Raw genomic sequence first — 27,590 nt, forward strand, 5'->3', positions numbered from 1 at the left:
TGAGACAAAGTATATGTGAACTGCTGTATGAAAAGTGAATTTACTCTGTAAATCTTCACGCAAATCAAAATAAAATTAAAAAAAAAAAAAAAGAAAGAGATGTCTGACCTTAAATACAGTGTCAACTGTAACAGAACAGAGAGAAAGTATGATTGCAATTTCTACAGCAAAAATTAAGTGAGCTTGCAAATACTGTATTCATCAATGAAATAAGAAAGCAGATCAAGGATAAAACACTACATAGTGTTGGCAACTGGCCACATTTAAGGATAATTTACCAAAGTATATCCAAAATGAGCACTAATCAAAATCTACACAGATAACTGAAAAATAATTCGTTATTAGACTGGACCCAGTACTTTTATTTGTAGCATTCCCAAATCAAAACATAACAGATAATTATGTATCAAGGTTGGTAGCAGTACCAAATACTATTTCACAACTGCCACTATGTGTTTCTTCCTCTCTGACACGAATGGCACAGATCCAGGCTTGCTATGTTTGCGACGATTCACTTCCCTAAAAGAAACAAAAAACATACCATGTAAGCAAGTTTATCACAAATCCTCTTGAACAAGGAAAACTTTCTCACAAAAATACTACAGCTTCTTCTTTCCCTGGAAAAGTACTTATTGACAAAGACACTTCATAATGACAACAGGTAAAAACTAGGGAAAAATCATCTTTTCTTACTTTTTAAATTGCTTCTACCTTATTATGTATCAGTCCTTTAAAAAGTTTTAAAACCTGCCATAGTCTTTAAAATATTTTAAAGCAATTTAACCTCAACATCTACCTCAAAGCCAGCAAAATAATTTAATTTTAAAAAAAGAGGTCTTAGAATTCCTATGTTCTTTGTATGAATTCAAAGATTCCCAAGAGAAGACAATTCCACAGGGAACAGTGAAGTGCGGAGGACGCTCTACTGCAGATAGGGACAGTGAATCTCAGATGTTACGATAAAGCCTATCGGAAAAACTCTTATGTAAGAATTCTGTGTGTGGGGATTCTTTAACTTGGAAACACACAATACCTTTTAACGCCAGCTGTATTAGAAGTACATTTTAAACATTACCCATTGTTTTAGTAGAGCAGAAGCATGTTCTAACTTCGATATAATTCATTTTCATTGTTTGTCCTTTAAATTTATTGTCATAAATGGGTAATGCAAGTTCTCATTCTAAGAGGATCACCGCATTCCTCTTTTTCAGGAAAAGGAAAAGCCCAAAGGGGTCTTCAAAAAAACCTCTAACGTACAACCACACGTAAACTTCTCCCTTAAAAGGCAGTTTTCGTTTGTTTATTTTTGGTGCATTGAGAAGTCAGAAACAGAACTGAGACCCACAGGGGTCCCTAGTGGTGCAAATGGCTAAGCACCGACCACGAGCCAAAACGCTGGCAATTCTAATCCACCCAGAGGCACCCTGAAAGTCAGGCCTGGCTACATGCTGCCATGAGGTCATAGCTCTGAAAACCACACGGAATGGTTCTGCACCCAGGAGGCTTCTGTGAGCTGTAGCTGGCTGCATGGCAACCAGCCTTCACAACAACGCACTACTAGAGTCAAACACCCCGAAGCATACCTCCGTCGCCGGGCTTCTCTCATGATGCGCTGCTCCTGAATCTGGCTGTAGATAGACTTCGGTAAATGTCGGTGACGAGCTATACGTTTTATTTGCGGATGATGCTGAAATTTCTCCTTCAATTTCTGATTATAATCCTTGGCTGCTTTTTCTCGTGATGTAAGCTGGAAGAAATGCACTTTGGTATTTAATGAATAGTGTTTCTTTGTTTTGCTTTAGTGTAACAAAGCAAGAAAAAAGCATCCTTTCCGGAAGAAAAACTAAACCTTTATAACATGCGACTCAAACTGCGAGTGGAATTCTGCCCTTTGCAAGTTTACATTAGCAATAACAGCTCTGCAGGTATTGAATTTCCTCTTAACCACCATGCCTACAATTTAAACAGATGCCACCAAGTGAAAAACAGTAGTGCCAAGGAAGTAGAATTGTGTGGCCACTGAATTAGACATTCCTTAGGCAAAAATAACATAGATCACTCACTCAAAAATTTTTTTCTATAAAAATAATGACCCAGACAGAGGAAGGGGGGCAAATAAAAGAGGGAGAGGAGACCAATTCCATAACAACTGGTCTTTGTTTGACAAGTATTAAGGAAGATACAATTTAGAGGAATATTTAATAATGAATTCAAACCTAGGCACAGTGTAACCCCTATCAATCATAAAATAGAAACTGTCTCTAATTACTTTCTATTATACCTTAATTTTCCTACCAGGGCTTAAGTAGGAAATAACCATACTTAATGCTTCCTTCTTAAACGTACTATTTATTTCTGATGTAAAAGCTTTTGTTGCTTCTAGGAAACAGGGCATTTAGAAAAACATCAAGAACAAAACAGTACCAACATGAGCCCACACCCAGAGGTAGCTAACCAATGACAGTACTTGCTACATTTTCACTGAGTCTTTTTAAAGTCTGAAGCTTTCTGACCTTGTTTATTTTTTAGTTAAGTGACTGCTCTCACAGGGACCTACAGCCTTTGCTCTATCTGCCTGCTTACTATTCCACCAACAGAAGAAGGTAGCACTCCTTAGGTCAAAGCTTCTAGTCCCTATACCTTCTCTCCCTGCCTCAAGGAAAGCTCAAAGATCAAGAAAGCTCAAATACTATCAAACACCTGAATTAATAACGGCACTCTGAAGGTGCCTTTACATGGGGGGAAAAAAATCTCAGAACTGCCTTGTCCGTTTTTTTTAATCACAGCTATGTCAGTTTCATCCAAATATCTAAAGTACTTCAAATAAATTCTGCTCACAAAATAACCAACAAAGTTGAAAAGGAGCTTTAAGACAATGTAAGAGGAGGTTTCTTACCACACCCAATTTTTCAGAAGCATTAGCTTTCCACAGACGAATGTTCATTTCATCAGATCCACACATAATGTACTTGCTGTCAGAAGTCCATTTGACACAGATAACATGTTGCATTCGCTTTGTGTGATATACTTCTCTATTCAAGGAGAATTAAGTTAAGACCTTTAACTTAACTTTGGTACAGATTTTCTATAAACCATATGTATCAATGACCAGCAGTTGGATGCTTTAACCACTGTGCCACCATAGCACCTTCTGCTTCTATTAAGCACTCCTAAAATCAATTCAAGATTGTGTGTCAGCAACCATACTTCTATTTTCATTTTACTGGAAAATGAAATAAATTCAGCAGCCTTCAAAGACCACATCCTGATGTGTTGATCCTAACGTCTCATTTTTGTTTTGGCAAATTGTTTAGTAAGCTTAATTGAAGTGAAAGTTGATGACTTACATGTGTGAAAAGAAGGGGAAGGCTACAGAAGTGTTGGTGAGCTGGATAGGAATCATTTAATAAATGGAGATGTCAAATAGCATCCCTATTTGGGAAGGTGGTGAAACACACTAAGTGAATTCACAGAAGATACTATATTGGGAACTGTTAAGAAAAGCATTAAAAAGCAAATAAAAGACAAAGCTAGAAAAAATTTAAAAGATGAGACGTCTGGAGAAATGAAATTTCCACATCTGGATTAAATGATTCAAAATGCAGAGCCAGGAGAGAAAGGAAAGAAGCTCAGTAACAACCAACCATGCATAGGAAAAGGAAATGCACACGTGGTCACCGAGTCAGAATACTCCTGTGTGTACACAGTCTCTCCAAATGCTACTGAAAGGGTACTCAGAAAGTTAGCCTTCTACACTGTTTCTACATACTTCAAGCTCATGAATACGTAAATATGTAGATCACTGTTAAGAAATCTATTTTAAAAAGGGGGAGTGGTTAGAAAAGCACCCTATTAAAATGAAACAGACTGCTTTTTCTTCTCCTCAGTGTTCTGCCTTTACAACATTGATGTCTTACTGCCTCTACCTGTTTAAGAGGTTCTTCTACCCAAAACAGTGGAATGAGGTAAAATGTTAGGAAATTCAACCAGGCTTCAAAAATCATTACAAATCAACTTCATGGCACTAACTCACTGCCATCAAGTCAACTCTCACACATATAGCCACCCTCACTGGGTTTCCAAGGCTGTAAATCTTTACAAAGAAGACTGTCTCATCTTTCTTCCATGGAGTGGCTGGTGGGTTTGAACTACCAATCTTTTGGTTAGCAACCAAATGCCTTAACTACTACACCACCAGAGCCAGTCAAATACAATGGTTAGTCACTTCAGCAACTTAAAATCCTCCTTGATGGTAAACTATGTAGAGTCTTTAACCTCTAGATACACATATGCTCATACATACACTAGGTCTACAAAGCTCACTAAAACTTACTGCATTTATTATGGGATAAATTGTACATACATAGTCAAAATAAACTAATTGTCCCACACGAATGGTGCTGGTTTACCTGTTTGCTTAACAAACAGTATAAGACTACTTTCAAATATTGATTTAACTGTAGTATTTTAAAATATTCAAAATTTACTTCAAAAATGAACTTTTTAGCATTTTAAGGTCTTTTAAAAGCAAGTATTTTTAAAATACAGATTGTCTGAAGAACTGCCTAGAGCAGACCACAGAAACGAACTATAACTAGCTTTTAAGCAGATGAGGGGAAAGGGCAGAGGGAATACCATTTATATCTAAACTGATCAAGATGTAACACATTTGTGATGATAAAACCTCCAAGAGACAATTCACTGGTATTGGGGCATAAGAACTACTTTAGGAATCTCTTGAGCTTGCTACCTAGACTTGCTTTCAGTTGCCCGAGTGGACTGTGAAATAGTTCAGTATGAATTCAGCTGCCAGGGTCTTGGGATCACAGATGCCTACACCAAGCCAAACAAAACCCACTGCCATCAAGTCGATTCTGACTCATGGCAACCCTACAGGACAGAGTAGAACTGCCCTATAGAGTTTCCAAGGCTGAAATCTTTACAGAAGCAGACTGCTACATCTTTCTCACACTGAGGGGGGGTTGAACCTCTGACCTTTTGGTTAGTAGCCAAGTGCTTAACCAATGCATCACCAAGGCTCTCCTCAAAGATGCCTATCATTCCCATTTCTCCTACTCTTCTCCTTTGCTCTCTTCCTATTCTTTGTGTCTGCATATGGTATGTCAGAAAAATACTGTCCTACTATCTTGGGCAGTTTTTGGTGAGGAAGAAAATGACAGAAGGCCATATTCTCTTGATTCTCATCATTCTCCATAAATGTACGATGAATCCAACTTATCAGTCTTGCCTTGAGTCTGAAAGAACTGCCCCAACAAGCCGTTCATGACAGCTTGGAGACTGTCTAGTTGCAAAGGAACCAGCAGCCACAAAGAGAGAAAGCTATCCAGCACCAGAAGATCTACATTAGAGATGATGGAACAAAACCAAATGCATCAGAGCACCCAGTCAGTATGCTTCTGAGTTAGGCAAAGATAAACACCTTTGTAATCAGATAAAAAGTGTGATGATGACAACTGTTTGCTGGCAATCAATGATGGAATAAGAAGGTTTAGGAATCAATATGGCTTCCTCAAATTAGAGTGATAAACACCAAAGAATTAGACAAGCAGACTGGTTATTACCAAAAAGACATAGATGAGGTGCTTGACTTCCAGGAGACATCATTTGAAAGATCTTTTGGTACCAGAACACAGGGCTAGAACTAGGGTGAAACAAGTGAGCACCCCAGTGTAAATTTTAAGGAGGCAAATTACATAGTATCTTCAATGAAACCAACTGCCCAGTAGGCTCACACTTTGCCTACTGATGATATAGTGGAATTGGTACTCCAAGTGACTGTACCTGGGTGTGAGTACATCACATATACAAAACCAGTCCACCTCTCAGAAAAGGTAAATGATGATCAAGAAAAACCATAGCCAAATAAAGGTTTACTGGTAGTCACATACCTGCTTCGACTTTTGTCCACAGGAAAGATTCGAATAGATCTATCAAAGCTAGCAGACACAAACTCTTTCCCAGTGGGAGAGTAATCCACATCAAGTACGGCAGACACATGATCCATGTGTACCATTACAGGAGTGTCAAGAGCACGCATATCAAATGTATATAAGCTGTAAAAGCATTTAAAAATATTTGATACAAATTTCTGGGAATAAGTTATATGGAGCACTAAGAGACACTAGTGAAAACAAGACCCATTAACTAAATAACACAGCTTCAATTAATTTGGTTTGGTTTAGAGTCTAAATTCTTTTTAGTACAGGATCACAGTCATAACAGATGCTTCTGATGGGCACCACTAAAGCATCATGCAACAAATTCTATTTATGAGAGACTACTACTATTATTTATTCTCTCAGGCCTGTACTATAGAAAAAAACATATAAAGACAGAAGATCTAAAGTTCAATCCACCAACACTTTCACCTTCTCAAAAAAAAAAAGTATGAATTATCTACCATATACACAGCGCTACAACAAATACTTTGCATAAAAAAAGATGAGTAAGATACATTCACCCTCACTTAGAGATTATCCTCCCTGCCTCAATATCCTAATCTCTAAAATAACATATAACATACCTGTCCTACCCAACCTACAAGGATACTGAAGAGGTAAGACAGCCAGTGTGAAATGCTTCAGCCAGTCATATATAAAGAATAACAAAATTCCCTTTAAAACCAAAACGAAACTCAATGCCATGGAGTCGGATCTGACTCATAGCGACCCCTCCTTGGGTTTCCGAGGCAGTATCACTATGGAAGTAGATTGCCCAACCTTCCTTCCAAGGAGTGGCTGGTGGGTTTGAACTGCTAGCCTTCTGGTTAGCAGTCAAGTGCCTTAGGTACTATGCTACCAAAATTACACTTGTAGAGGGATACTGGCTCACATTTGCAGGGAGCGGTTCACTTTCATTGTGCCTTCATTTCTGTATCTCTATCATCTCTGTATCCCCTGACAGCCTTGCTTGGAGGTTTAACTCTCTGCCCTTGAGTTGGACCTGACTCGTAGTGACCCCTCCTTGGGTTTCTGAGGCAGTATCACTATGTAAGTAGACTGCCCAATCTTCCTTCCGAGGAGTGGCTGGTAGGTTTGAACCACCAGCCTTCTGGTTAGCAGTCAAGTGCCTTAGGCAGTACACGTGCCACCAGAGCTCCCTTTAGGTTAAGAATATAAGGCTGCTAAGTCACAATGTCACAGAATGACATATCTGTAAATATTAAATTGAACATTTAAACTATAATTTTCCTTTTGTCTTACTGAAGTAATAGCAACAGCTGATAACATAACTACATGAGAAGCAGGTACCTGATGGATTACAAATTTTGTAGGCAGGTATTTTCAGTTTCCATCTCTGGCTTTGAACATCATAAAGTCACTGTTACAACCAAGCAACTTTGCCACATAATACAAAAGCAGTCACATTCAACACAAAAATAGGTGTGGCTATATCCAATAAAACTTTATTTACAAAAACAGGCAACAGGCCAGATGTGGTCCACAAATGTGGCACTCTGAAAGCAGAGAGGCTTGTCTAAGGGCCTCCTCTTGTCCAATTTGGGAAGGTTTTTTTATCCCCCTCCCAACAAAACAAATGACAGATTTGAATATACAGATAAAAGTATAATGTTCAGTGAAACACACTTCATTATTAAGACATACAAAACAAGCCATTCCTGATATAACTAAGTAAGTTTTTAAAGAGGGAAACTTACTTGTAATCTTCATTTGCTGCAGTAAAAACAAAAGCTTCCATAGGGTTCCAACAGATTGTATTTGTTCGCATATCTAAGATAACCTGAGAAATGAAGCATACACTAACCCATTACCATTTTAGAGGTAATTAGTCTAAAATGGACAAATATCCCATGTTACTTCCTTTGCTCTTTTTTTATTTAAGCAAATATTTAGTAAACATTCTGTTATGTGCACAGAACTCAGCTCAGCAAAGAAAAAAATAAATCATAATTGTTTCCTGACTATACACACAGGCAGTGTGGTAAACATTGAAAACTATAATAATGCTTAATACTTAGTTTCTTAACCTCAAAATATGACAGACACAAGAAAAGTTACAACACAAACAATAAAGCAGTAAATGAATAACCATCAAATCAGAGACAAAATTTATGTACAAGTGTAGGTTACAGACAGAAGATTTCAAAAGACAAGCATGATTTAAACTGACCTGTGAAAGACCAATGTATCACAGTGCTTTCAATAGGAGCAGTCTGTGTAAGAGAATCTTTTGGTTTTGTATGACTGTCCACTCTAGGATGTTGTCTCTCAGGTACCTGCCCACCAAACACCAAGAGCAGCGTCCTAAATCTCCCCCCCCAACATTTCTGAATGTGTCTCCTAAATTACAACATTTAATAGTTTCTTCAAGACCACATTTAATAGAGGAAAGATAAAGAAACACTGACAGAGTAGTAGATAAACAGGGACAACAGAAAACAGCAATGTCTCATAATTTCTCCATCTACCGAAGTGGCCTGTAGGTGACACACCCTAATTAAATGTTGCCTTACTGACTGAAACAAAAAAATAAATGGACTGTAAACTGGAACCACGTTTTGGAGGGGCATGAAAGCCAGGGTATATAGTTCTTTCCTTCAGCCTAAAAGTAAAGGACCACCACTAAAAACTGAAACAGGAAAGAAAGGGAGAAAGTACAATTTATTAAATTAGTACTTCATGCAGCTCTGACAGAAATGCTTCAAGTACAGTTGATTCTTGTTACCTCAGGTAGTTATAGTCCATAAAGTTGCCATGAAACCAAATTAGCCAATACTGAACTACTGCTCTTAGCAGAAATAAAGGGTGTTCCTGTAAGCCTCTGGTCACAACATTTTCATCAACTGATCAACGCATAATTCTGTTTTATGTGTTTCTGTTTAAAGACACCTTGAATGAAGCTTATCTAACACATGTATCTTCTCTGTAAAGCACATCACAGCCTTCTTGAGCTTAGGAACACAAAGATATCAGCACTCTTGAGGACCATTTTAAACAACAGGGAAAAAAAAAAAAGCACAAAAATGTGAAAAACACGGCATTGGTGACATAGTGGATAAGGCATTTGCTGATAACTAGCAGGTCAGCGGTTTAAACCCACCAGTCAAGCCACAGAAGAAGTTGGGGGACAATCTACTTCTGTAAAGAGTTACAGCCTCAGAAACTCAACGGGGGTTGCTATGAGTCTGAATCGACTCAATGGCAGTGAGGTGGTTTTTTTTTTTTAAGACTATGAAAATTCCACCTGTTTACATTATGAGAGCTGAGAAAAGAAGGCAAAAGTCACCTTGTTTGACTGGCTGAGAATGTGTGCTGGACAACTCAAATTTTTCACTGCTTCGTGTATCTCTGCACACTACTGTAAAAACACTGTGAGTATAGATTTGGAAGTGATACATAAACTTTAGTGAGTATGCGAATTCACAAATATGAAATCCACGATAATGAAGATCAACTGTATCATGTTTTATGCTCACCAATATGCTGCAAAGGTAATTATTAACATCACCATTTTATAGGCGAAACATAAGTTACCTACTTAAGGTCTAATACCACGTTCATGTAGGAGCTTCCTACTTAGTATATCACATGAATGAGTGAAATGATTAAAGTGGGATTTTGGAACGATTATCCTATTTATCAGTCTCAAACTTCAATAATACAATGTACTTCTAGTACTTCTGAAATACTACATTTTATAAAAATGATTTAAGAACAACAAAAATAAGTATTGGAAGTATTTATTTTCATGAGGAGTATGACAATGGGGACATGGCACATAAATGATGTCTAGCTGTCCCTGTGTCTTCATAATTCCAGGACTTGAAATCAGGACCTTCATGTACTTTTACTTAAAATGGCATGCCTCTCTTTACTGACAGTATTTCTCTCCCTTTTCAGAGTCAGCTTCAAGTTGTATTAGCTTTTGATAGACTTAAATTCTGGAACAACCTAACAGCTGTTAGGAAATTTGTCACCTTGAACAGGATAGCACTTGTCTAAACAAAATGTTAAACTAGTACCCATCAGCATGTAACTAAACAAATAAAACTGATTATTTAAATTTGTTATAAAACCTTCTGGAATAAAACACAGTATGTGTCATATGACAATCATGGAGCCTGAATTACTACCATATTCTAGGTAATGTGACACATCACTTTTAATTTAAGAATTGTTGTTGTTGTTGTTATATGCCGTAGAGTCGGACCCAACTCATAGCGACCCCTCCTTGGGTTCCCGAGGTGGTATCTCTAGGGAAGTAGATTGCCCTATCTTCCTTTCAAGGAGTGGCTGGTGGGTTTGAACCACCACCCTTCTGGTTAGCAGTCAAGTGCCTTAGGTACTACGCTACCAGAGCTCCCAATGAGATGACTAAAATTTACTATGGAAGACACAAAGACTAGGCTATAGTACTGAGTAGAAATTTAAGGGTCTTTCAAAAGCTAGGGTGGCTGATAGAAGGCCACTGTCATCACTTCGGGTTCTTAAGACTATCTCTAAAAAAAAAATAATTAATTCTGAGAAATCATTTACTCAAAATTTTTAGTCACTCTGACTGACAGATGAATACATCAACAATTGTAGGAAGCAGAAGACAAAATTGAAACTTACCTTCTTCAAAGGAGTAGCTTGCCTCATATCATACAGTACTATATTCCTGTCAGAAGCACAACTTCCTAACAGAAATGTCTGAAAATGAATTCAACAACAACCAATTAAAAGCCAAGCTTGGCAACAAAACCCTTTCCATTCAGTGAACAAATGATTTAATCACTCTTCATGTTTATGTTAAAACACAAAGTTGTAACATTAAAGTACATTTTAAGGAGGGATAATAAATCACCCATAATTTTGGCATCCTAAGTTATTTTCATTGCTAAATCCCTATTGTATCTTAGATGCCTGTCATGCTAGGGTACAGATACTATGTTCTAATTTATAATAGAACACATTTTCCTTTTATTCCCTGCTTTTCACCATTATAAATAACATTTCAGTAAACATCTTCAGAGCTCTGGTGGCGTAGTGCCTAAGGCATATGACTGCTAACCAGAAGGCTGACCACCAGCCACTCCTCAGAAGGAAAATAGGGCAATCTACTTCTGTAGTGACACTGCCTTGGAAACCCGAGGAGGGGTCACTATGAGTTGAAATCAACTCGACAGCATATTACAACAACAGCACTTCTTCATTTGACTTACTTTCTTAGGATAAAATTTCAGGAGTAGCGTTATTGAATCAATAGACATAGTTAGCTGCCATTTGTTAACTCTCTGTAATAAATTAGACCAGTCCTTTGCTTTAAGATGTTTCAAATATTTATTTATATGTCACTTGTAAGTATGCAAGATAATTAAGATAACCCTTGATGATTAGTATTATGTGAAAAAGCCCTGAACCCCACCCTTTGTAGAACCATTCCTCCTCACTCATGTTCATGACATTGACAACTCCAGGATTCTGCCTACCAATTCTTCCTACTCCAAGTGTAGGAGGAACACAGATCGTTATTTACTAGATAGTAGTATGGCCACTAACTCCTACTACATGTTTGTACAAAGTTTAAATAAAGCATCATAGAGCTAATGTTACATATCATGACCTCCCCTCAGTCCTTTATCCAACCCGCCTTTCTTAATCACTGCCTAAGATTTTTCTCTAGTTAGTGACTCCTCTTAGCTTTTCATTATGTCACCTCACAGTCTGACCAGGTTCCATCTCTAAAAACAAAGAATCTGATCTGAACAAAGCAAGATAATTATACCTAGACTGAAAGCTGATTTTCACACTGTAAGATGTGGCAATGCTCAGCCACCAACTTTTGGCTTCACCAGAATTCCAGGCTTCAATATTTTAAAAGAAAATTAATTTTTAATGATTATAGGACACAAACACCCTGTGTGCACAGGAACATGCCTTTTCCATTATGTTGAATATAGGATAAGAGCCATGCACACCATTTGTTTTCACCACTTAGTTCATGGGGTTAAATTAAAAAACACAGCTGTACAAATAGGTTGTTATACTGCCAAGTCTGAAAAACAGGGTCAGTAGGTCAGCACTAATAAATTATGGTTTTACAAATAGACAGCAGCTCTTCTGACACGAGTGCTCATCAAAATAGAGAAGCAAAAGCTTTTTTTTAATCCCTTAGAGAAGTAGGAATCACTATTGGTCTGTTCCTTCTGCTTTTTTTAAAATAGTAAAAACATCACCACCTTGAACTTGCACAGCACTTTTAAAAAAATGTTCACATATATTATCACATTTTACACTCTCTACAAACCTATGAAGTACTAAGAAGTATAATTAATCTCATTTTAAAAATAAAGAGGCAAATACAGAGAAAAATTGTGACTTGTACAAGGTCAGTGCAAAGGCACGCTGGCAGGAAATACAATTTCAGCTCTGCTCCACACCACGAAGGGCGTGAACTGCTCCACAAATCACCTGTGTTTGTTGCCTACTTAGTATAACCTAGCCCCTGCTCTGCAAAGCTGACTAGCCCATCCATGCCACCATACCTCACTTCTACAATCAGGAAAAATACAGGGATGGGACATGTTGTGAGGAAGATGTGACAGAAACAGATACGCTAGACCAGAGATCAGCAAACTTCTCTGCAAAGGGCCAGACAGTGAGTATTTTAGGCTTTGTGGGCCATATGGTCTCTATCTCCATTACTTAACTCTGCCATTGTATGCAAAAACAGCAACAGACATGACGTAAAGAAAAGGCATGGCTGTGTTCCAGTAAAACTTTATTTGCAAGAACAGGCAGCAAGCCAGTTTTGGCTCTTGAACCAGTCTGCCAGCTTCTGCTCTAGATCTATAGCCTCTCCAAGGAGTGTACGTAATATGTACTGAGAGTTGGAAGTATCTTCTGACTTCTCAGCTGTACCTCTCACCGCAACTCACATCACACTAAAGCACCTATTTTTCAATATATGATACAAACAATTCTTAGATCCTGCTACTCTGACTTAACCTTTGTCTTCTGACAGTATAAAACTTACTATCAATTTTCTCCTTATATCCTCTTATCATAGGGAGGTACCACTTAATGTGACAGTCTTCTAATAAATCCTAAAATCGGTTTATACAGGAAATGATTTCCTTTTCTTTCTTCAGGAAAAGGTGAGCTCTTCAGTCAATGAGCTATTTATTGTTATGTATTAAGAAAAAGTTTAGGAAAAGATCTGGAGTTCAAAGCCTAGCTTAGCCTTCAGGTCAGCCTCCTCTTTTCAACTGAGAACTGAATAAACAGTAAGTAGTGGCACCAATCTCCAACTCTTCCCTAGACCTAGGCTCCTACCTACGAATCACAATTCAGACCTTTGAACAAGGAGAAATATAACTAATTATCATGCAGTACAAAATAATCGTGCGTATTCTTATGAAGCATCGGTAGTCTTACCAGTTACAAATAAAACAATGCTCAGTGCTCCTTCTTACCTCCAACAGGGTTAAGAAAAATTACAATCTGTGGAACATCAGTGCTGAAGTCATGAGTAAAATTAAACAGTATAGTACCTGCTTGGATTCTACTCCCATGAGCACCATCCTCCAATGACATTTAACAAGGATATCAAGGACTAAATGGTGGGCAAACAAGTTAAAATCTGACCAAAGGTATCATAACCTACTATAACCCGGAAACTAACCAAATGCCTGAACACCAATAAAATTCAGAAGAGTGTCGTATCACACACACTCAACAGTTTCCTAAACAAAGCTGATATTATTATCCAATAATAAGGAAACAATAAGCAGAACATATTTTAAAAAGGAACAGTACCTCAATTGGGTTAAATTTAACACTACTTATACTGTCAAATCCCCAGGTCATTGAACATATAGGACTGGTTCTTTGTTCATCCCAAATGTCCACTTGCTGTCCACATGTGGCAAAAACAGCTTCTTTCCAGTGATGATCTATTCCGGTGTACACTGTCTTTAAAAGCAAAGGGTTTGTTACAGATAGGTCTATTTATTACCACTGCAAATCTGCAGAATAATATTTTAAATACATTTATAAACAATCTTTTTATTTCTTTTGTGAAAATCCCTCTTCACAAAATAACTTCTTTGAAGCCTTTACTTAAAGAGGAAATAGTAATATATGGAGTGATATTTCTTATCACACATTTTGAGAATTAAAAGAAAAAAAATGTAAATACAGAATATATTTTCAACACATTTCACTGAAGTGATTTAAATATTAGGTACTGAAGAATTTTGGGACTAAAAACTTAGTTCTACAGTCAGCACATAAAGTACTGTACACAGGGTGGAAACACAGATACCAATAACTTGATTAAAATTTTGGGGAAGGAGAAAGATGGAGGGGGATGGATACTAATATTGTTAAAAGCAAAAAAACTCATATCAATTGGATAATATTCATTTGAAATGTGTGCTTAACCTGCTCAGGACCAGATTAAAATTTACCTCATAGAAAATATGTTTACAAAGCAGGGTTTTGAATCTGTTCACTCCAATTCAACCCCCTGGTGAGAATTTGCTTTTACACCAGAGAGATACTGAATCAGAACTTACATTTTAACAAGATCCCCAGGTGCCTCTTATGTATACATAATGTGAAAATGTAAATTCTGATTCAGTATCTCTGGGGTAGAATGGCAAATTCTCAACGAGAAATCAGACCAGAATGAACAGTTCTAAGCCCTGTTGCAAAGCAAATTAAAAGGAAATAGCCAACTCTTGAAGCTTTCAGGAGCTCTGGTGGTGTAGTGGTTAAGGCATCTGGCTGCTAACCAAAAGGTTGGTGGTTCAAACCTACCATACGCTCCATGGAAGAAAGATGAAGCTATTTGCTTCCATGAGACTTGGAAACTCAACGGGAGTCATTATGAATTGGAACTGACTCAATGGCACAGCTTGGTTTGGTTTGGTTTTGGTGTTAAGCTTTTAATAACCTTCAGCAGTATCTACAGATTTCTGGTAATTTTCTATTCATGAAGGTAAGTCCTAAAACTATTCTACAGTGAAAATTAGTCCCCAATACTGTAGAGACAGGGGTAAGACTAAATATTTCAAATTACTTTTGGAACTCCTTGAGAACCTAAAATAAATTTTGTTTTAGGAATTACTAATCAGTTTGTTACCATCTGTGAATTTAGCTCCATCACATACCCATATCCCATACCTCTTTGTCCCTTTAAGAACTGTCAGCTATTCTAACCATACATTGAAATGACAAAGTGATTTTTTAAAATGCATATATTTAGTTTGAAGGTTAAATCTAATTTTAGCATTCTGTTTGCTTAATATCAAAATGTAAGCACTGTAAAACACAAATACTATGAATCATACTTAAGTTATAACTAAAATGCAAATATATCAGATTATTTCGTTCAAGTAAGAAATTCTCAGCTTTGTGTATGATCTAGGAGGATATAGATCAGAAGCTGAAGCATCATTCTTCTCCGACCTTTGACCTTATAAATTTCCCCCATGGTCTTGTTATAAGAAATCCTTCATTGCATCATCTAGCTAAAAACAGAAATCATAACCTACTATTGGACAATGACCACCAAAGAGTTTTAGCTACAAATTTTTCAGCTTTGTTCTTAACTGCATTCAATACAGCATAAAATAATTAAGAAATAATTTTAAAAGAAGAATTTGAATAGGTAATGGGTCAATTATTTTGTACCTTTCCTAATATTGTATGCAAGGGCTCTTCCTCTTCTCCATAGCCCGGTCCATCCATTTTCCACTGCTTCACAGTTTTGTCATCACCAATCTAGAAATATTTGTTTCATTATGATTATAATGATGATGAGCAGTAGTTATATATTTATTACCTGCTACCACATACCTCAAATTAAAAGCAACTCAAGTTACAGAAATACAACATAACATATTCTTTCAGTACCATTAATCAATGGATTCATAGCGCACCATGTTTTGGTAAAGATTTGTGATGAATAAAGTACATAAAGTTAAAAAGAAAAAACTTAAGGGCAGCATTTCAAATTAGGGAGAAAAAACTGAACTACAGTGAAATGGCACTGTGGTACCAGACTAGTCACCAAAAAAGTTTAAACCCCATTTGAAGCCTTACATGAAAATATAATTTTAGAGAATTATAAATAAAGCCAGACAATGTAGATAGAAGACATTTTATTATAATCTTGGGATGGACAAAGCCCTTCTATGCATGACACAAAACTTGAGAAATGATTAAGTCACTGGCTTTCAAAGTGTGGTCTCCAGTCCTCCAGAGGACCCAGAGAACTTTTCAGCAGTCCACAAAGTCAATGCTATTACTTGCCTTTGCCGTGTTGAAATTTGCATGGATAGTGAAAAAGTTAAAACGGAGGGCACCTTAGCACAAATCAAGGCAGAGGCAGCAAACTATGGTAATTTAAACTTGAGCATCTTACAGAGATTTTTCTCAAAAACAAAGTGATCCTGTTACCTCAAGGAAACATTAATTGACAGTAATTACTGCCAAGGATAAATTTTAATCTTCTAAGCCTGTATCCACCATCATGAGCTTGACAGCTTCCCAACACTTAAGACTTGTGTTAAGGTCAGTGGCAACATTAACACGTGTTTTTTTTCTGGTAGTGTAGGGCCTAACTTGACTGCTAATCAGAAGGCTGACGGTTCAAACCCACCAGCCACTCCTCAGAAGGAAGGTTGGGCAATCTACTTCCATAGTGATAATTCCTCGGAAACCCAAGAAGGGGTCTCTATGAGTTGGGTCCAACTCGACAGCACATAACAACAACAACAACAAATAATAATAACATTCAGAAGATATGCATGTTTTAGGAAACCAATATTTTCTAGATGATCAATGCATGATGCTACAAAATTAAGCAGGGGTAAAAGACATATTCAAAATGCAAGACAGATCAAAGGATTTTAATGTAGCAGTGTATATAAAGTTTATTCATACAGTTTCAAATTTAGTTGTAACCTTTAAAAAGTAAACTTAGTTAAGTTTTTGTACAGAATTAAAGAATATTCATGATTAGCTGAAAAGGCTATAAAAATACCCTTTCCTTCTTCAACCACACATCTATGTGAGGTCATATTCTCTTCACACACTTCAACCAAACCACACACTATAGATACAAGAATCCAGCTCTCTTAAGCCAGACATGAAAAAGATTAACAAACTGTAAAAGGATTCCCCATTCTGCATACTACTGATTTTCAAAGATTTAATTATTTCAAGTCAATCACAGAAGGAGAAATATTTTATTAGTTCACTACTATAAAAAGTCAAGGTAAGGTTTATATGTGGAAGGAAACTTTCTTTGTTGGTACCAGAGATGGGAGGGGAGGGAAAGAACACTGCTAGATAGGTAGAGACAAGTTTTGATTTGGGTGGAGGGAAAAGTTAATATACCAAAAGCAAGTGACCAATACAGTAACACTAAGGAAAAGGAAGACAGAGAGAGGTGTACAAGAGGTACAGACAACAAAAACAAACCCTTTTACATATACAATACTGCATTATCAATGATGACAAACATTAATCTATGGGTAAATAGATGGGTAGACAGGCTGAATTATCAAGTATGTCTAGGCAAAAGGGAATATACCCATAACCATATACAAACCTGGCAAGCAGTATTTCTACATATGTATTTGTATGTGCTATAAGAACACCCACCTAACTAGAACTAACCAAAAAAAACCAAACTCCCGGCCATAGAGTTGATTGCAACTCACAGTGACCCCCTTTGGGTTTCCAAGGGGGTAAATCTTTACAGAAGTAGACTGCCCAGTCTTCCTTCCACAGAGTGGCTGGTGGGTTTGAACCACCAACCCTCTGGTTGGCAGTCAAATGCATAACTAGAACTATCAAAGGATAAAGTTAAGGTAACTTCTTAGGCATAGTCAACCACCCTGATGGAGTAAGTTGTTGGACCTGTGGGGCTCAGGACCATGGGTGCAGGGGACATCAAGACCAACTGGCATAACATACTACACAAAAACATTGTTCTACATCCTATTTTGGTGAGTAGTGACTGGGGTCTTAAAAAGTTTACAAGAAGCCATCTAGATGCAACAGTGGGTCTCTCTACATCAAGAGCAAAGAAGAATGAAAAAGACCAAAGATGTATGGAAACAATAGTCCAAGGAACTAGTGGACCATATGGACCTTGGCCTACATGACCATGAGACCAGGAGAACTAAGATGGTGTCCGGCCACCAATGTCAACCACTTGGAAAAGGATCAATGCAGGAGATCCTGGATAGAGTGAGGGAACAATGTGGAAAAATACTCAAAATCATAAAAAAGATCAGGCTTACTGGTTTGATAGAGCCTAGAGACCTTGGGAGCTCTGGTGGCATAGAGCCTAAGGCATCTGACTGCTAACCAGAAGGCTGGTGGTTCAAATCCACCAGCCATTCCTCAGAAGGAAGACTGGGCAATCTACTTCTGTAGAGATACTGCCTCGGAAACCCAAGGAGGCAGTGAGTTTGGTTTTTGGTTTTGGTGAGACCTTCAAGACTATACCCCTAGTTACCTTTCAGGTCTGGAATTGAACTCATTCCCGTGGCTTCCAGCCAAACAACAGGCAGGCATATAAGGTGAATATTTACATTAGACAAATACACTCCTTAGAACAATCAATCACGGGACAATAGAAGGGCAGTATTTGCAAAGGGAGACAGCTCAGGAGGCAGTAACGCATAGGAAAGAGGGACATAGGGAAGAGGTAACTACAGAGGGGAAGTGGGAAGAGAGCTGTTACACTGTGGGGACTGCAGTCAATGTCATGAAACAAAATGTATATGAACTGCTGTACAGAAAATGAATTTGCTTTGTAAACTTTCACCCAAATCAAGATAAAAATTTTTTTTTAAATTTATTTATTTCACAAAAATATATTATTACACGGTAATGGGTTTATTACATTTTAAAATGAATTCAATCAATAAGTAGTTAAAATTTTTTCAGTTTAAATTTCTAATATGTTAAGTATCAACAGCTAGACTCTACATACACTAAAGCCCTCTGTGGTGCTTAGCAATTTCCAATAGTGTAAAAGGATCCTGAGAACAAAAAGTTTAAGAACTGCTGCATTAAGTTAAAAAGATATACAACCAACTGTGAACAGTGTTAGAACTGAAAGAGTGAACTACAGGGTCTTCAACTTTCAATTTTTCACATGTCTACATTCCTAAAATGCTTTTCTCAGTCTTCACCCTAAACATCCTTTGTAGTAGCTAATGTAAATGATTATCCCATCCCTTCCTCCTAGGACACTGCTCACTCAAGGGTTTCTCCCAGACTTTTCCCACTTGCCAGAGGCAGACATTCTCTAAGGGTACAGTACTTCTACATCTTCCCTTCTCACCTCCCAATGACAGCAGTATCATGGTTTCAATCAAAATAACTTCTGTATTGATGATGCCACATTTAGCTCTGACCTGCCCCACTGCCGAGCTCCAGAGCTATACCTACAAAGGTCTAACAGACAGCCTTACTCCAACAGCCCACAGATGGTTCAACACATCACAACTTATCCTTCCTATTCTCACTCTCTTCTAAACTCACTGATACTCCTGACTTCTCCATTAAAACAGGACCCACCACCACCTTCCTAGGCACCTGTCACTTATTAACAAGCTTGCCAAACTCACTGCCATCAAGTCAGTTCCAACTCATAAGTACCCTTATTGGGTATTCAAGGCTACAAATCTTTACAGAAGCAGAATGTCTCACCTTTCTTCCACAGAGAGGTTGATGGGTTTGAACCACCGAAATTTTGTTTAACAGCCAAATCACTACACCACCAGAGCTCCTTAACGAGCTCCCTCCAAAACGTTTCTAAGTCCAACCACTTCTTTCCGCTTCTACTTCCCTAGTACAACATGTTACTACTGCCTACCCAGACTATTCAGTCTCTAAACTGATCATTCACTGCTATCAAATTAATCACTTCAAAGTACAGCTTAAAAATCTTCAGTGATTCCCTACTCTCCACCAAATGAGGTATAAATTCCTCATCCTAGCATTGAAAACCCTCCAGGGTAAGCCTAACAATCTTACTATACTCACCTCCCATCAACCTCATTTCTCAGTATTCTATAGAAGATTAGTTGTTAAGTAATTCAAAGTGTAATTATACAGCTGGATTGGATAAAGAAAACTAGGACTTTTAAAAGTTTTAATAAGTGACTTGCATTGTGAAGCTCCAAAAGGACCTTGGAAGAAACAAATGAACTCAGAAGACAACTTATTCAATTAGATCATTCTTACACAGATTGAAAAGTTTTAATGACTTAACAGAATTATACTTACAGTAAAAAAAGAAGTCCCACAAAAGCGAGTACATATTCCTCGTACAAAACCTTCATGTGCTTGTATTGTACGGATGCATTTTCGTTTCGTCAAGTTCCAAATTCTAACCTATGATAAGCATGCCAGGAAATTTCAGGGAATTATAAATACAAAATGTTCAAGCACAGGAGTACTACATTCTAAGAAAAACAAATCTGACAACTGAAAAGGCTATGAATCACTGTACTAGACAGCTGAAAACAAACTCCTTTGGATGAAGATGAGCATACGGGTAAGTATATTAACAAGCAGAAAATTCAATCTGTGAAATACTCTGCTGAATAATTTGTTGCATTTCAAAGCTCCCCCACCCTCTAAAATCAACAGTGGGAAATTACTGTGTTGAATCATTAATAACTTCCTCTGTGGAAAAAAAAACTCATGCTTATTAAATACTTCTGTTGTAAACATGATTTATTATTTTATTTATTGTTAAACTGAGCCTCAAGTCTACTGCATTTATAGCTTCCTGGGTTTAGTCAAGAAACTACTGAAGTTACTCTTGAGGATAAAAAGAAAACAGGACACAGAAAGAATGGAATCAAAGTAAAAGCCACAGTAACTAAAAACCAAACGAAAAATTTTGTAACTATTTTTACTTCAAATATCAATGGTTAGAGTGACACTTGCCTCTCCATCACATGCCCCAGAAAGGACAGTAGCCAGGCTCTTTGGATGTTTTGCCAAGCAATTGACTCCATCTCGGTGACCATCCAGGGAAGCAAGGAATGGTTTGGCAAATACTCGTTCCAGTTTGGTAGCATTTAAAGCTCTTACGTATTCTCGTGGAACCTCAAAAGGGTGTAAGGTAGGATCATAGTTTCTTGGAACTGAAATAAGAATGACTCCTCTTAATAACTCATTTTAGTATTTCCCATAGTCTTCCTCAGTTAATCAACTTATACTGTAATAAGCCCTTATTAGAGACCCTGTTCTATGTCTGGCACTACAAATATTCCAAAAGTAAAAGAGCTGTCACCAGACATCTTTTCAAAATTACTGGGAAATCATGGCAGGCATGCATTTTCTGAAATAATTAGACCCTACTTATATACAGCTTTTCCTTTCATATGTCTTAATTACATTCTTCAGCACGGTTTTAAGCTCTCATAACAGAGCTTCCTGGATCTTGTTCATTTGTACTCTTTATGCCTAACAGTGCCTGGCACAAAACAAGTCCCTGATAAATATGTGCTCAACTAAACTCTCAGCTCCTCCTGGAGCAGAATACCACTGCTCTCTGGTACTCAACACTACACTGAAGGCTACAAGGTGGTGATTATATCACACAGCTACCATTTACTGAGCACTTTCCTGTTTGTTTACCCACTTAAAATAACACACATACAGAGTTTACCATGTGTTGGACATCATTCTAAATACCTTGTACTAATTCATTTCATTCCCACAGCACTCTATGAGGTAAATTCTATTACCATCTCCTACTTCACAGATGAGGAAACCGAGGCACAGAGAGGCTATATAACTTGCCTATTATATGGCGGGACCAAGATTCAAACCCAAACAGTCTGGCTCCAGAATCTATGTTCTTACTATTGTGCTATGCTGCCAAAGAAATTATATGAGTTAAGGTTGGGCAATCCTACTTCCGTAGTGATACTGCCTCGGAAACCCAAGGAGGGGTCGCTATGAGTCGGGGCCAACTCGACGGCAAACAACAACAACAACAATTATACTTAAGAAAAATTCTAACCCTATGTGTCTAAAAAGCCTCAACGTTGAAAAGCAAATGCATCTTCTTACCCCATGACTCTACCATGGCCCAATGTCTCTTCTCAGTCAAGCTAAAATTTTGGTCATTTCAAGATACTCCATCTTCCACACTCCCTACTGCCAAAATTCAAAGTTCTGCTCACTTTCTCTCTACTTGTAATTCATTCTATCCTTCCTTTTTCTACCTCTGAAAACTTAGTTTGAGCCCACACTTGTACTACTGTGATACCATCCGTACTCTACTTGGTGGCAGTTTACACTGTCATCAGATTAATCATCCTAAGAAACAGCTATTTCCATGTCCCTCCCATAATAAAAACTTCTAATGGCTCTCTGAGGTAGTTTGTCCAACTCTTTTGATTGTGTGCCCATTAGAAATGAGAGTTTTTGAGCAGGCCCCTCCCCTCAACACACGTATATTTTTTTTAACGAGGATCTGTGATTAAAGATGCTTGTTTTTGTAAAATCTCCATTTAACGCTGCGATAGAGCAGCGAAGGTTCTAATTTCAATGTCTGGTTTTAACAGCTGCCATAGTTGAAAGAGATATAGGCAGTACTCATGTTTGTACAATATCAGGTTGATGGGACAGCATGCATATGACAACCAACTTCTCGCTTTGCATGGCTCCATAGTAACAGACTTAACTTCAGTCACTATGAACCTGTCAAAGCGTGGAATCAGTTAACATGGTACTGTGCAAAGTGAGGAGTGACTGCACTTCACAAAGACAAGCAGATTCAAAGAGAAGATTTGCACAGTTGGTTGCATTTATTTATTATATTTAATTTTCCAATCCTACCACCAGTATTACAAAGAGTATTTCTGAAGTATGTTTAGAAAATTTCCATCTACTCTGACGTCAATAGCTTTTCCTACAACTAAATGGCATTTTACTAATTTTTACAAATAGTTTTTAAAAAGAAGATGGATAATCCTGCTTCCAATTTTTTTCATGTAGGAAAAAGGAATTTTATAAGGCACTTTCATTATTTTCAGTATGAAATTGTAAAAATGATGGAAACACTACCAAGCATACATTTTCAAAAGTCTCCAAGCACAAGTTTTTTTTGTGAAAAGTAATGGACTTTGAAGGAGCAGATTGTTTATTCTTTTCTAAGAAAATAAAAAACAAAAAACTCCTACTTAGTATTCGAAAGGAAGGTTGGGCAGTTCCATACAGATACCGCCTCAGAAACCTAAGGAGGAGTTGCTATGAGTCGAATCGACTTGACAGCAGTGAGTTTGGATTTTTTGCTTTTTTTTTTAGTATTCCTAGCCACAGAATAGTTCAGCAAAACTTGAAAATGCATTTTCATCCTACCCTTTGCCAACTCTTCTAAGAACTCTACCATGATGTAACATGTTACAAATTATTAGGAAGATTCCATTATTTCAAGATAATGCAAACCCAATAAAGGCAGTATGTTGCAATATTCAGATGGCAGTAGCCTTGGTCAACCATTCCACTCATATCATATATAATGTGTAACAATTTACCCTAGAGGTGTCTCAGAAAACAGACCTGGCATCTGCTTCCAGAATGTCACAACCTTGAAAATTCTATGAAGCAATTCTACTCTGTATGCATGGGTTGCCATGAGTTGGAACTGACTTAACTGCAACTGAAAACGTCACTTACCACGTGGTCCAAATGTGGATGTCAGCGCCAATCCAAGTTTTATACATATAATATATATATATATATATATATATATATATACATATGATCTATCTATATAAATATACATACTATATGTTGTTGTCCTTAAGTGCCATTGAGTCAGACTCGACTCACAGTGACCCCTCCTTGGGTTTCCGAGGCAGTATTACTACGGAAGTAGATTGCCCAACCTTCCTTCCAAGGAGTAGCTAGTGGGTTTGAACCACCAGCCTTCTGGTTAGCAGTCAAGTGTCTTAAGCACTTTGCTACCAGATCTACTACATATTATATATGTATATAATATGTTATATATACATATATATGTATATAATACACATACATATATATACATATGCATTTTTACAATAAAGAATATAAATTCAAGTATTAACATAAAAAAAGACCAGGCTTACTTGTCTGATAGACTGAGGAAACCCGAGACTATGGCCCCTAGTCACCCTTCGGGTCTGGAACTGAACTCACTCCCGTAGCTTCCAGTGAAACAACAGATAGGCATATAAGGTAAATATTTACACCAGGTAGGTACACGCCTTAGAATGATCAATCACAGGTGATCAAAAGGGCAGAAAATTAGAAATTTTATCTGCACAGGGAGATAGCTCTGAAGGCAGGAATACATAGGAAAGAACAGGAAAAAGATAACCATAGAGGAAGTAGGAAGAGAGCTGTTATATTATGGGGGGCAATCAATGTCATGAAACGAAATGTGTATGACTGCTGCACAGAAAATGAATTTTCTCCGTAAACTTTCAAATTAAAAAAAAAAAAAAATTCAAGTCTTGTTTTTGTTCCCTTCCCCAAACCCCAATGGGTAGCCAGCATACCCACTTGAGAGACTACTGAACGAATTTAAAGCTCCTTATGGTATTCTATAGGAGTTCTGGTAGCAAAGTGCCTAAGGCACCAGACTCCTAACCAGAAGGCTGGTGGTTCAAATCCTCCAGCCACTCCTCGGAAGGAAGGTTGGGCAATCTACTTCCATAGTGATACTGCTTCAGAAAACCAAGGAGGGGTTGCTATGAGTCAGGACCAACTCGACGGCAAATAACAACAATGGTACTCTACAATCTTCCCTCTTCAACCTATTACTCATTTTTTCATGCCTTCATTCAGATACCTATAAAGTAACTATGATCTTTTTACACAAATAACGTGTGCATTATATAGTTTTTGGAAACCACACAATCCTGTCATGTTTGGGTGGATTACTTATGGAAAAAATATGGTATTATGTTCCAGATGCTATGTAAACAGTGGGTGTGGAAATAAGCACGGTTCTTTCCCTCTCTGTAAGCTCATCTAATGGAAGAGATCGATAATCAGAATCACCATCAGACAATGTGATAAATGCTGACAGAAATACAATATGCAATGGCCTGACAGAAGAGAGGTGCTGAAGTGCAGCAAGTGGCATGGGCAAGTACAAAAATAGCTCAGGTAATCTCGTTAGTTGCTGTCCAGTTGATTGTGACTCATGAGGACTGCGTATGTGAGAGGAGAACTGTACTCTCTCTGGTGTTTTTAAGGCTGTAACCTTATGGAAGCAGACTGCCAGGCTTATCCTCCAAAGCCCGAGTTGAGTTTCAACCTCCAACTTCTCAGCTAGCAGTCCAGTGCTTAATCATGAGTGTCACCGAGGAACTCCAAAACTAAGCTATTTGTGGAAAAGTAGTGACTGGTGAAACTGGAAAGGAAGTGGGATGAGCAGTTCAAGAAGCAGGGATGATGCCAAGCTCTTAGAGGCTTTTTTTTTTTCCTTAGAGAATTTTGGGCAGGAAAATGACATAACCTAATCTGCATTTTAGAATTATTACTATCTTGTTACTTACCCTGCAAATATCTTGTGAGCAGAGGTACGTATATAGTTGCTAATCTCTACCATGCAATCAAAACACTGATGGACTATTCCAGCCTCATTTTCTATTACAGATCCCTGATTCAAACTCTGATCACATTGCCCTTCCTTCTGCGTTTTAAGTTCAGTCCTGCCTTCAGGCCTTTGCACTTATTATTCTCTTCACTTGGGATGTTCTGTTCACACATGGTTTGTTTCTCATCACGTATATGTTAATAGGAAATGTGTCAGTATGGAGAAATAAAATTAGTATCACTTTAGCCATTCTCTCATTAAACTTCTTCATAAGAATTGCCTTTAGCAGCATAGAGGATGAGAAAGTCATAGAGAGGTACATGGGAAGTACAGACAACAAATATGAACACTTTTGCATATACAGTACTGAGTTGTCAGTGAAGGCAAACATGGGTATATGGATGGATAGATAGGTGGACAGGCTAAACAATTAGGTATGTCTAAATGGGGAGTGTATCCAAGATCATATATAGGGTTGGCAGACAATGGTCCTATAAGTTTATGTGAATGATCAGAATTCCCAGGTGTATAGAGAGAAGGTTGGGCAATCCTACTTCCGTAGTGATACTGCCTCGGAAACCCAAGGAGGGGTCGCTATGAGTCGGGTTTTACTCGACGACACATAACAACAACATAGTAGAGCTGACAAGGGGCAAGGTTGTGGTCACTGCTTGGTCACAGCCAGCTACCCAGAGCGACCGAGTAGTTGAACCTGTGGGCTTGGGACCATAATTGCAGGGGACATCAAGCTCAATTGGCATAACATACTATACAAAACATTGTTCCACCTCTTACTTTGGCGAGTAGCGACTGGGATCTTAAAAGCTAGCAAGCTGCCATCTAGATGCAATGATGGGTCTCTCCTCATCAAGAAGAAAGAAGAAAACCAAAATTAATGGAAACAATCAGTCCTAGCGACTGGTACACCATCTGATCTGCAACCTATACAACTATGAGACCAGAAGAACTAGATGGTGCCCGGCTACCACTGTCATCCACTTGGAAGGGATGTAGGAGATCCTGCATAGAGAGGGAGAACAATGTGGAACAAAACTCAAAATCATTTGGAGGCAAAAAAAAAAAAATAGAAGGTGGGGGACCAGTTTGCTGGTCCAATAGAGCCTGGTGGCCCCTAGCTGCCCTTCAGGTCTGGAATTGAACCCACACCTGTGGTTGCCAGCCAAACAAGGTACAGGCATGTGAGTTAAACATTTACCTCAAGTAGACACACGCCCTGGAGAGAACAATCATGGGAGAAGGAAGGGCTGCTTATGCACAGGGAGACAGCTTAGGGGGCAGGAGAGTATGGAGGGATGGACACTGGGAAGAGGTAACTATGGGGAGGAAGTGGGAGGGGAGCTGTTGCATTGTGGTAAACTGTGGTTAATGACATGCGACAATGTATATGTGAACTGCTGTATGGAAAGTGAATTTGCTCTGTAAATTTTCACCCAAATCAAAATTTAAAAAAAATTTAATAAAAAAAAAAATATTGCCTTTAAGAGAAATCCGATGCCTTTAGGTTCCTTCTTTCCACATCCAGGAGTAAGTAATTTGAAATAGTAAAGTGGCCAGAAGTCAGAACAAAAAGAAACCCTTCAATCCAAGAGTGTGGCTCATTCCATTTCTTAACAGTAATAGGGACCTGAGAACAAACAGCAGCAACTGGAAGGTGGGATGCAGAAGCATTCCCCATATAGTTAATTATTTCCCACAGGAAATTCTTCTGAAAAAGACCTGAAGGGACGTTATCTGCTAATAGTAGCCTTACCTGCACTAGGTTTGCCTCAGTGAAAGGTAAATAACGAGTGAAGCGCCAGCCAGCACCCTCCCAGCTTTGTCCCAAGAAAGCAGAGACTACACCCCGGGGACTCTCGGAAAGCGTCTCTTTCTTCCTACCTATTTGTCTCACCTCTCTGTATGTCCAACTTAGTTTCGCGAACATAGTTGTCCGGGTTCCTGCTCAGCATCTTCACCTTCAT

At 38.0% G+C, this 27,590-nt stretch overlaps 1 protein-coding gene across 1 annotated transcript; it reads right to left on the reverse strand.

Moving 5' to 3' along the window:
• Window positions 1-431: 431 nt before the first annotated feature.
• On the reverse strand, window positions 432-27,590 carry DCAF13 (DDB1 and CUL4 associated factor 13). The gene is made up of 11 exons (XM_007934797.2): window positions 27,521-27,590; window positions 20,952-21,151; window positions 20,283-20,390; window positions 15,663-15,752; window positions 13,782-13,937; window positions 10,596-10,673; window positions 7,679-7,761; window positions 5,910-6,074; window positions 2,897-3,032; window positions 1,584-1,747; window positions 432-519 (listed from the first exon to the last, which is right to left on the reverse strand). The coding sequence occupies exons 1-11, from the start codon at window positions 27,588-27,590 to the stop codon at window positions 432-434; spliced, it is 1,338 nt and encodes a 445-aa protein (XP_007932988.1).

The sequence above is a fragment of the Orycteropus afer genome, unplaced genomic scaffold (assembly GCF_000298275.1).
Source record: "Orycteropus afer afer isolate SDZICR_OR568_19922 unplaced genomic scaffold, OryAfe1.0 scaffold00021, whole genome shotgun sequence".
Taxonomy (NCBI): Eukaryota; Metazoa; Chordata; class Mammalia; order Tubulidentata; family Orycteropodidae; genus Orycteropus; species Orycteropus afer.

Excerpts from the sequence above, each read along its gene's own strand:
- DCAF13 (XM_007934797.2), bottom strand. The coding sequence starts at position 27,590 with ATGAAGGTGAAGATGCTGAGCAGGAACCCGGACAACTATGTTCGCGAA. Across the intron at positions 10,674-13,781 it reads TTAAATTTAACCCAATTGAG|ACATTTCTGTTAGGAAGTTG; the intron begins GTACTGTTCCTT and ends ATTCATTTTCAG. Across the intron at positions 1,748-2,896 it reads CTTCTGAAAAATTGGGTGTG|CTTACATCACGAGAAAAAGC; the intron begins GTAAGAAACCTC and ends CATTTCTTCCAG.